General features: G+C 46.8%; 1 protein-coding gene across 2 annotated transcripts in view; it reads right to left on the bottom strand.

Annotated features, from left to right (window-relative positions):
• The window catches only part of SACS (sacsin molecular chaperone), a 669847-nt gene that overhangs the window by 265143 nt on the left and 392677 nt on the right, over positions 1–12027 (bottom strand). For both annotated transcript variants that reach the window (XM_069640129.1, XM_069640130.1), the window contains one exon: positions 5583–5670. In XM_069640129.1, the coding sequence (XP_069496230.1) occupies positions 5583–5670 (88 nt within the window). The remainder of the gene's footprint in view (positions 1–5582; positions 5671–12027) is intronic.

The raw sequence follows: 12027 nt of genomic DNA, 5'->3' as shown, positions 1-12027 counted from the left end.
CAAGTTATTCACCATGTCCGCTGCATGAGCTGGTAGGAGATCTGCATCCCATTCAGTACACCAAGAACATAACCTATTCCATGCGCCTTCATAAATCCATCATGTTCCTGGGGCCACTGATTCCTGTAACAGCTGCCTATTCTTCTTTGATAAGTAAGGCTCTGCCTATTCTTGCCTGAAATAATCCACTCCATCTAGGTTAACTGCCCTTTTAAAACCAGTGGAAGTTGCTATTGCCTTGTCCATCAACACACCCATATAAATCTCAGTAGTACACATGAGGTCTCTGTAGATGTCACCAATTGTTGCAAACCAAACCAAGGACATCAAAAAAGCCATCACACTCACCAATGCATCCATGGCACCCCTCAGCTGTGCCAGTCTCTGTACTAGAATTGCAAAGGGTGGTAAGGCATGTAAGCCCTCCCTCACCCATTCTTGCTGAAAAGAATCCTCACCAGCTGCTTACAGTTCTGGCATCTTGTCAACTCGCTAACAAATCCACCTTATACAGCCCCCACTTGGTCTCTATCTTCTTAAAGATGCCTTCTTTTCTAACATGCAGTCACTGGCACCCTGCAAACAATGTGAAGTCCAGTTGGCCTCCACATTCTCCCTCAACAAATTCAAGACATCCAGCCATGTGTCTACCACAAAACACAATAATTGTGTTTGTAGTATCATAAATGATTTCTCCTGATTCACCAGATAGCCTAGAGTCTCCACTAAGTCCACTGTCGTGGTTGTGTGTCTTTCTACCTGCTTCCTCACCTGAGCTATCAATAGCGAATCATCAAAATAAACAAACAACTGCACCCCTCTCTCTCTTGCAACGAAGCCATGGCAGCTAGCCGTATCATCACTATGAAGTACTGTGGAGCCAAAGTCAATCTAGGTTCGCGGTGGAAGACCGCATTAAATTTAAAATCGGGTGTATGGTGTTTAAATGCCTAAATGGATTGGCACCAACTTACTTAACGAATAAACTGAAGCGGTATTACCTCACACGGCTTTGAGGTCAGAAGATCAATGTCTGCTCATTATTCCGAACTCAAATTGTGTTACAAGAGGAGATTGTAGCTTCTCAGTTGCTGGATCTAGATTATGGAACAGCCTTCCCATGAATCTAAGAAGGGCAAATTCTTTACTGAGCTTTGGAGCAGGTTTAAAGACCTACTTATTCAAATAGGTACCGTCCTCATTTGATCCTTCAGTGAATTTCACTGGCACTAACAATCATCTGGCTGACTTTTCTATTCTATTCAGCCAGTGTTCCATCTGCGCCAGGATACGATTTGGTTTGTTGTGTGCGCTATATAAATGCCTCAAAATCAATCTGAATGGAAGTCAAATAAATGTAAATTTCCTGACCTGAAATGAAGATAGTTTTTATTCGCTGCACAAACAGGGACAGCCAGATAATTTTCGTTTAAATCTAACTGCATCAATCAGTCCCCTTACTGTAAGGTATCCCTCAGAAGGTGTATCCCTTCCATCTTAAAGTGGCAATACAATGCCCAGTCATTCTGAAGCTGATCACTGGCCTCATGCCCTCGTCTTTCTTTTCTGAGGAAAATATTGCTCTAGAACCCTGGGCTTCCTAAGTGAATCTCTATAATAATACATGTTTTCCTAATTCTTGCACCTCTGTACGTACTAGCTCCTGTTCCTCCCTTGATAATTTTATCTTCCCAGGAAGCCTGAGCTGCACAAGCCTCTTAAAACCCAGGAAGCCTACATTACTATTTCCCAACTCGCCAAAAACTGAGCTTGTCTGCAACCGAATCATAGAAGGATACAAGAATGGACGCACTGTCTGCTTAGCTTGAGCACCTTGTCCTCAACTTTCACTACATGCTCGGTTGCTCCTGTCACTCTTCTGACCCAAGGCAAGAATGACAGAACCGGGTACTGATAGTAGTTATAATGACTGCCTGCACACTGAGATACACCATGTGCGATTCCCAGGCTATAGAATGGAGAATCAACCTTGCATTCTCTCGGCAATACCAAAAATATCATCACTGAAAACCTTCCAAATAACTTTCAGAGCTTTCAGAATGCATGCAAACTCTCCAGCAAATCTCATTGTATCTTTATTGAACTGTTCTCCAAAAAGCACCACCCCAGCTCCACCCCATCTCATCTCATCAGTGGCCAACTCACCCGATTTGGAGGTCTATCTTTAACAAAACACTCTGTCTCTGTGAATTGGGCAGTGTTAGCATTGCCCAACATACACACTTCTCCTTGCACCCACTGTCTTGTCTCTTCCACAACCACAATATCTTAAATCACATACGCCTGCAACAGCACGTTAAAAACATTTGCCACTGGCTGTAACACATCCAAAATACAATGCTGCCAAGCCATGAGGCATTTGCCCCAGCCCTTATCAAGGTCCTTTCCCATCGTTTGCAGGAATGCCATCACCTTGGTGTGTAGCTCGGGAATCACTGGCACGTTTTCATTCAAGCCCTCCCAGGTGTACTATGATCTCATTATCACCCTCATCTCTATAGGGATATTCCTCCTCAGCAAGTGCTCTAGGTACAGTTGTACAAGCTCCATAGGGTATGAAGGCAGTGAAAGCATGTGATGTGTAAAAAACGGGTGAAAACATCTGTCTCGTGAACTCTTCTGAAGGGCATTTCTACGCTCCATCCTCTCCACCTACCTCTCAAAGTCTGAGGAACATGAAACTGCACATTTCTGCAGCTGGACGACTTATCAACCCAGCAGTCTCCGTGGCCCCATGTCTGTTCTTTATGCGCGTACCAGACTCTGCCACCTTGGATCCTTCATTTCCTGTCATAATGCAGGACATTTCTTTGCATCCTCTGATCACCTGCATCTCTTACTGACCTCTCCAGGTCCCACCATGACATATGTACATACAAAGACACCCTCCCCCCCATTCATGGATCTGTCATCGTCATGCCTTGACACACCATCCCTGCAGACTAAAACCTCTTCTCTTTGTCCACTAAGTGTCTGAGTTTGTCACGTATCTCTGTGGCCCTGGTCGAATCGTCAGCCACAAGCTCTTTTGTCTTTTCCATTCTCTCTCCAAATTACCCGATCGCCTTAGCCATAGCCTGCTGGACATAGGCCCACAGCCTCATATCCATGTCTGGTCCTAATGTCCCTGATCCAGATGCTCCTTTCTCTGCCATGATCCCTGGTCTCTCTCCGTCCTCAATTCATCATTCCTATCTACGTGACTCTCTCCAGGCTCCTTAATAATAGGGCCTCTCTCTCCTGTTCCTCAAAAAGTATCAGGTCTGTGGGCTGTGCCTGTTACAATTCCCCTAAGACTACCAAGCATCTGTATCGGTCCACCAATGGCTCCTGTGTGCGACTCAAGCAACACTAAAGCCTAGCATGAGTCAGTGAGCCCTGACTCCACCTCGAAGCAGAGGGGTAGAGGGGAGGGCTCCCCCCACAAATAGAATTCACGACTCCTCTGCAGGGCCTTGCCTATTCCTCCAAATGCCCTATGCTTTCCGCCTTCCACACTACATGCTGCCACCTGCACTCCTAGCTCCGGCGCAGCCCTCAAGCTTTCAAGCCGTTCTTCCAAACCCCACGTGGCCATGCAGCAAATGAGGGTCAAAGACCATGTAAGCCTCAAGTCTAAACAAGCCTGCCCACTCACACACAACATGCTGGATGTTCACCCATTTGCTCACACCTCTCTCTCCTCCCACCTACTCAATCATTCTTACAGTTGCTGAGTGTAATTATCTGCCCTGTCAGCAGCACGAAAGAAGGAGAAAGCTTTCAGAAGAAAGTAGTTTATCGAGGGATGGAATGTTTTTCAATGTTTTACATTCTAGGTTCAACGGTAAACGTTCAGCTGCTGTAAGAGAAATAAAGGAATGAGGATATGCATAGTTAGCTCTGTGTCTTGCCTTAAAATGAAGTTTCATGCTGCTCTAGTCATTGTTATCAGTTATTCTGCACAGACGGATCCACTCCAAATAGCTGTGATATATTATATATTCACAGAATGGTGTCTTGGAGGAAGTTCAGATCTATCATACAATGCTTTATGTACCTCAAGCTATTATGGATATTACCTTAAATTCTTAGATAGCAAAATTCATACATTGAAATTAAGGCTTGTAGTGAGCCACAAATTGCTGTGATAAAATGTAGAACAGCTAAGAATGCATACCTCCCTCATTTAAGAACAATAAAACAAACACCACCTATTCTTCAACACTTTTCAGCTAAAACATCCAGTAGGCATAATGTGATTGCCAAGTGACTCTCAATCCATAATTTCAGTACCGAAGATCTTGATATAAGCACAGATTGGAGTTATTTACTAGCGTTTTCATTTTTGTACGTCAATTTAGTTTTTTGGGGGTAGAGATTATGTCATACAAACAGAAAAATACGTTTCATGCTAGCATGGCAAACCTCTACTGCAAAATCATATAAATGTTTTATGTATACCAATTGTCACAATTTTAAATGAGACTTTTAAAAATAAAATGAAGTAATAAAAAGCATAATGTCCCTCAATGGAATGTGTAGCTAAGCCAGATATGGATGGAAGACCGTGTATTAGTGTTGCATGACGCAGCACCCGTCACTTGTAACAAATGTGAACTAATGGGGAGGCTAAAAAGGACACTTCAGATCAACCTGATGACAGGTGACTTGAGACGATCTTACACGCCTACAGTTCAGAGACTGTCAGAGAGAAATGTGCAAGATTATATTAAGCATGAAGAGTATACACCAGAATGCACACGTGCACGCACACGTGGTTGTGGTAAACATCTAGACCATTATTCACAAAGATCACCAATAGCAGGAGTGGAGCACAACATTATTACTGGACATGTTAGTCACAAAGAACCATGTCAAAGACATGGGAAACCTAAGTATTGCAGAACTCACAAGTTCAAATGGTAACATCCACAAGCAAAACTATGTTATACCTGAAAATAGTAGTTGTGTGTAATGTTTGCAATGTGTAAATTACTCATACTCGTAGTGTAGTTGTAAATGGATATTTAAAAATTCTAACCACTTAGACCTAGATTAATCTGCAGTAGCTTTGTTGTATTGCTACATATCTAAAATGCTTTTGCAAATCTTTGTAATTTTCCTTATAAAGTTACAACTTGCCCCCCTACTCCCGCACCCCAGCCTGCCCTGACAAATCTGGTGCAACGGCTAAATGTGCAGATTTGCTCCTTTCCAATCTGCAAGATATAGATCATCTGGGGGGCATACCCCAGCATAAGCATGTCTGAATCGAGAATAGAGTGATTTGAGAAAATGAGAACATTGAGATTTTTTTTCTAGGTGCACCTTAAACCTGGAAAAAAGCTTTTTGTGAATTAGGCCTGCATGTGTTAAACCAGGCGAAATCTTTCAAATGATAACTGCAGTGCTACCAATTATGAACATAAAATGTTTAAACATCATAACTTAAAAATATGTCCTGCATGAAGCTGGATTCAGATACCTCTGTGGAAAGATGGCAATGTGTCCTTCGACTTCATTCCAAGGTTAAAATACAAACATGCAGCAGTTATCCATTCAGTAACTATGTGTTGTACCTCCTCCTTTTAGTCCAGTTGATTGTAGGTTCAGAAAGATATTGAGTGTTTGGGAATGAAGATCGACAATCCTGGTCCAGTCAAATACCTGAAATATAACAGGATGGTAACATTTAAAATGTTCTTCTCTTGTTCCTAGATCAAACAGCACTGGAGTTTTAGACTAACACAACCCTTTTACAAGTGTAATTCTTACAGCCGTTTATTATTGCAAAACATACTGTTATTATTGCAAAACAGACTTTAGTTTAAAGTTTAAACATCATAGAAAATGCATGAAAGGTTCAGAAATGAACCTCCCATGCATTGCACCCTCCCCTGCATCTAATCCAAGCAGACACAGGGGAAGGTCTTTGATTTTTGCACATTTCAAGGTGCCTCCCATTCGTGGATTCAGGATGCGGACTAAAATCCGTTCCAATGCCCCCTTATTTGCAAAAAAGTGCAAAGGCAGTGAAAAGGGTTCATATAAGCTCTAACATGCACGCATTCAGATGCCCTTTGCGAAATTGTGGTGTACCTTTTTTGCCAGTACATAAAGTTTTGAGAATGTGCCCCTCCATGCTCTGCGTGGAGTGGAGAGGACTCTCACAAGAAAACAAATTTAAGTGTTTTTACTGCCATTTTCAACAATGTATAACATTTCCCCCTCCCCCCCTTTCCCCATAACTAAACAAACAGCTGAATTGTCCCTCAGTTCACCGCCCCTCCCGACCTCAGACCAGTTCCAACACCCAAAATCTTTGTGGACAGAGGAATTCCCTTGAGTCACTGAGAAGAAAGGATAAAACAACATCGCAATCTGCCCCAACCTTTCACAGATCCCCCTGAACAGAATATGTCACTCTCTCAAGGGCGACAAAGTTCCAAACTTTCGACAACCATTGTTGCACGTCGCGGACTGTCCTGTTCTTCCATTTTCGAGCCACCAGTAAAAGTGCCACTTTGCTAAGGATCATATAGGCCTTCTTCTGAGCTTTAGTGGGTAAAGTATCCAAAATGTCCCCCATCTCAAGCATGGCCTCCTTAATGTCCTTGTCAGCCTGTATACCAAATATCCCCGTCATCTCCTTACGTACATAGTTCCAGAAGGGCTGCAGCTTCCCACACGACCATCATATGTGGTGCCAGGTTCCTGGTGCATCACACTCTCTCCAACATCTATCAGACACCTCTGAATAGCATTTATGAAGTCTTACAGGAGTGAGGTGCCACTGCACTATGGCCTTGGTCCACATTTCCCTGATTTGCACCGCCCTTGTCAGCCTAGAATGTCCCCACACAGGCAATCCCATTGCTTCCCTCTATTTCATGTCCCAGTGGGTCCTCCCAGCGTTTCATGTAGGGCCACCTCACTGCCTCCCTATGGGTAGAAAATATCCTGTAAAGGTCAGCTACCATATTAGCCTCGCCAGTACTACTTGTTACATATTTCTCAAAGAAGGTGACAGCTCTTGTCGCTGACACCCAAGATCTTGGGATTGTTTATCCAGTGCCGAGTTTGAGGGTATCTGAACCTCTCTCCCTCCCCAGGTTAAATGGTTGTTTATACTGTTCATATGTTTTAACCTCCTCCGCTATGTCCCGCAGCCCCCGGTACCCTGCCTCTGACACTTTCCAAAGGCTCCCGCCTTCCGGCCTGGGGTAAATTGTGGGTTCCTAAATATTGGTGTCATCGGGGATGGGAACGTTGTCTGGCCCTCCTGTCCAACCAGGGAGTCCGAAACCTACCCAACCAAAGCTGTAATCTTGCTCATATACATATTCTTAGGTCTGTCCACCTTGGGGCACCATAGTACTTTGTCTAGGGGCCTCCCTCCACCGCCCTGTCTAGTCTTCCATAGCTTGTCCCACTCCCCAATGAACCATTCCCATTCCACCCTAATCTGGGCCGCCAAGTAGTTGAGGTAAAAGTTCAGAACCCCCAGATCTCCCTTGTGAGTAGGTGTTGTTAGTAACCTCATGGACACTCTTGTTTTTTGCTGTTGTTCCAAATGAACCTACTAATGTGTCGCTGGAGCTCTGTAAAGAAGTGCTTTGGAACCTTCATGGGAAAGGCCTGAAAGTAGTAGAGGATCTTAGGGAGGATCATCATCTTCAGGGTGTTATTTCTCCGAAGCCATGATATCGATAGGGGGCCCCATTCCCTTAAGAGTTGCTTGACCCTCACCAGGAGAGGCGGATAATTGTCCCTGCACAGATCCCACATGGGCCCTCTGAGTTGTACACCCAGGTAACAAATACTACCAAGAGCCCACGCATTTCTCCTTCAGACCCCTCACCGTTTCCCCAGGCACAGTCATATTCAGCATCTTTGATTTGTGGCCATTAATATTCAGGCCCGCCACCCTTGCAGAATTCCTCCAATTCCCTTCCAATCCCCGGCAATGTCTCCGGAGTCATGATTGCCAGTAAGATGTTGGCCGCATAAGCAATCACCTTATTATTCCCCCCACCCCATAACTAATACCCCTGGCATCTGGTGCTACTCTGATAAGGGGGAGTAAGGGTTCCAGGTGAATTGCATACAGAAGAGGAGAGCGTGGGCATCCCTGTTTCGTACCCCGAGACACCCTTATCCCCCGAGACAGCCGGCCAGGGTCAGGTCCCGATAATTAGCCCTCAGCATATGCATGGATCTTTCCCCCATGCCCATGACCTCCATAGTGTGAAAAAGAAAAGACCATTCCACGTGGTGGAAGGCCTTTTCCGGGTCCAGGGCCCCAGGGCCTTACCAGATGGCAACAACAAGATTGCGGTTCACTTCCTCAGGGGTGATATCCCGTCCAGTTCTTCCCTTTCCCCTAGAGTAATCTTTTGCATGGGGCATCTCACCAGATATTCTTTTTGGGCCCTCTCCTCTGGTGAATCGGTTGTGTAGAGACTCAAATAGAATTCTGTAAAAAAGATGTCTATGATGCCCTCATTAGAGTAGCTTTCCCCTCCATGCCCTGCTCTTAACCGTAGTATAGTCCTAGACGCCTCCTTCTTCCTCACCTGTCTAGCCAAAAGCCTATCAGCCTTGTTGGCTTTAATATAGTGTTTCTGCTGCTGTAGTTATAGGAGTGATTGCTCAGCCTTCATAGACTGGAGAACCTCAAGTTGGCCCCTGATCAGCCTATATTCTTTCCTTACTGCGTTACCGGTTTCCTTCTCTATTTTGGCCATTACCTGCTTAAGCTGGTCAGCTAACTCCCTCTGCATCTGGTCCCTTTGCCTATCTCTCTGTGCTTTTCAAGCAATAAGTTCCCCCCTGATGGTGGCCTTGAACGTGTCCCATACAATGTGCCCTTCCGTACCCCGCAAAACGTTATTTACCAAGATGTCTTTGATCCACCCCCTCAGGTCATCACAAATCAGCCGGTCTTTAAGGAGGTGTTCTGGAAGCCTCCATCTCCAGAGCCCTGGTCCCCCCTTCTCCTGTGTAGGTTAAGGTTAATAAGTGCATGATCTGATATCGCTATCGCCCCCAGCTCTACCTCTCTCACCTGCCGTAAAAGAGTATGGGATACCCACACATAATCGATCCTTGAAATGGACCTTTGGACATGGGTGTAAAAGGTATATCCCCTGTACTCCCCCTTTAATTCTCTCCATGTGTCCACTAGGGCCAAACTCCCTATTCCCTCCTTTGTTCTCTTGGTCGGGGCCACCTGCTTGTCTGGGACCCATGCTAAATTAAAGTCCCCTGTGAGCACTATCTTACCCTTCGCAAACTGTTCAATTTTGGATATGATGGTCCTCAGGAACACGCCCTGTCCGGAGTTGGGGGTGTATACTGTCGCCAGGGTGTACGCCTCTCTGTCCCATTTGACAATTGCCATAAAGTATCTGCCCTCGGGGTCTCCCATAGTGTCTGGAATGAGCAGCCCCGGTTGAGCGGGAAGAGCCAAGAGGACTCTGCCACGTTTACCTTAGCATAAGCCCCAATCAACTGGGGATATCCCTGCAACTTAAGTTTGTGTCTCCAACCCCTGTCTCCTGCATCCCCATCCCCCCACTCTGTTTGGGTCCAGCCAGCCTCTAGCCCCCCCCCCCTGATCCCACGTTCCTGCCACTGAACCCTTGTAATACCCCCGAGTGAACCTGTGCGTGTCCCCCAGACCCATGACTACGACCAAGATAGCTTCCACCTCCCCCCGATAAAAAAAACGTCCCTGTCGCCCTCATAATATTTCAGCTCGGTGGATCCTTGTGAGGCTCCGGGTGTGGACCCTCCGCTCCTTACCCCTCGTCAGTTGGTTTGCCTGGACCGCTCAGGCCCGTTTCTTGGTCGAACTCCCAAATGTTCCTTTGAGCGGTTCTCTCACCGGTCTCCGTTCATGCTGTGGACCCCGCTCCTCCTCCAACTTCAGGACCCACAAGCATTCCTTACATGTGATGACACAGTGTTGTTTTCCTTCCCACTCAAACAATAGGCCAAAAGGAAAGGTCTATTCCTAACGTATATCTGCTTGAGCTAAGGCGCCCACCACCGACCCCATTTGTCTATGCTTCACCAGGGTGGCATGTGCTAAATCCTGGAAAAGTTGGAGCTCCGAGCCATTGTAGATTATTGATTTAGACCTTCTGGCGACCGCCAGCACCTTCTCCTTTTCCCCATACTGGTGCAGGGCAACCACTACGTCCAGGGTCTGGCCCGTGTTCTCCTCTCTTAGGTCCCACTTGATGCATTCGGTCCAGCTCTATTCCTAACCAATCTTCCACCTCCAGCAGGTCCGCAAACACATGCTGCGCCATGGTCGCAGGTCCTTGTCCGCCACTGGCTCGGCTAAACCTTTGATTCTAATATTGGATTTTCTCGATCGGATCTCTAGGTCCTCACTCTGTATCTTCAGGTTCTGAGTGACCCTTGCCAGCTGGTCTACCAGCTCGTCACTCTTCCTGGTGACCTCTGCAACTTCCTGTATGGCATTCTCCGAATCCTTCACCTTGCTTTTGGACATGTATACAGCAAGGTCAAATAGTGGGGGGTCCAGGCCCCTACTCCCTGCCCGAGCACCCTGTTAGTCACCTTGGTCTCACCTAGCAGCTGCTCTCGAGCCGTAGATGCCCCTCACTCTGCCTTTCTGAGGGCCTCCATCTGCTGGGAGCCAAGTCCTGATGTTCCCCTCTGCTTTCTTGCCGGTGTGCCACAGGAGGTTCTCTCTATCCTAATAGTCACCGCCCCTGTAGTCAAGTTTTCCTGGTGCCCGGGGGGGTGGGTGAGGTGCCTCCCAGTGCTGGTGCACCCTTGCGAGCCTGGATGGGCTTCAGGGCTCCTGCTCCTCTCCTCCCGCATATCCAATTGCCCAGTGGGGCTGGGACAACCCCCGTTCCTTGCCCCCAGCGCCTGCCTGGGTCAGTGCCCGTGTCTCACCCCCAGCGCAGGGTTTCTCAGTCAGGGGTGGGCCTCCCTCAGTGCCTCTTCAATTACTTTGTCTACTGGGGTTCGACTGCACCCTACCCCCCGGGCAACCAACTAGGGGATCTGGTTGGGGGCCCCTGCTCCTCACCTTGTCCTAAGGCTCCAGTGAGCTCCTAGTGCTCTTAGAGATCTCACTCAGTCCCGGGTGCAAGGCCCCTCATGCTCTATGTTAGGTGTTTCTCAGAGGGCCCTGCACCACTGATCTGCTGCTCCAAATACTGCTGTCCAATGAGGACTCCACCAACCCCCTCAGCAGAACTTCAGCGCCACAGGTCCCTGCTTTAGCAGGGGCGCAGGAATCATCTCCTCCTTCTCAAGGGCTCTGTTATGCCCAGACTCACCCCCGACGGAGAGCCGTCAACGCCCCCAGCCCTCGCCGCATATCATGCTGTTCTCCGGAGACCAACCGGCACCGACCGACCCCTTGATTGGCTATACAAGGGGGCTCTGCAGCTCTCCTGCAAGGCTCCTCTGTATCTGCCACTCCGGGTGGGCGTTTTTTGGAGCCTGACCCGCGCTGACCTCCAAAACTGCGTTACGGCCTCATGGCTCCGCACACATCACAGAGCCAACTCGGCAGGCACTGCACACCTCACGCGGTCTTCCTCCTCCTCCCGCACCTCTGCTGATCCAGGATTTGTATCCCCAACCGAGAATGGCACTTTTGCAATTTCTTTATTATTCAAGGCCCCGGGGGCGAGAGCGTCTCAACACGCAGCTCTCCCCTCAGCAGCCATTTTGGTCGCCTCTCACAAGAACTTTAAAAACAAAATAAAGAGATTAATATGAGGACCATCAAATATAAATACAAAATACAAAAATAGAAATAAACACATTACTAATCCCAAAGTCTATTAGAGTAATATCTCTTGATATCCTAGACAGACATCCACTTTCTCTCCCATATTTTATAGCCATTGGGAAAATAGTGAATATATGTAGGTTTCGTTATAAAAGTTTACACATTTTAGAAACATTTAAACATCTTTCATAATGACTTTCAAACCTAAAGCAGTTAACCCAATAATTAATGCTGAA

The sequence above is a fragment of the Ambystoma mexicanum genome, chromosome 7q, assembly GCF_040938575.1.
Source record: "Ambystoma mexicanum isolate Mex_15411 chromosome 7q, UKY_AmexF1_1, whole genome shotgun sequence".
Taxonomy (NCBI): Eukaryota; Metazoa; Chordata; class Amphibia; order Caudata; family Ambystomatidae; genus Ambystoma; species Ambystoma mexicanum.
This window is presented reverse-complemented; position numbering and strand designations above follow the sequence as displayed.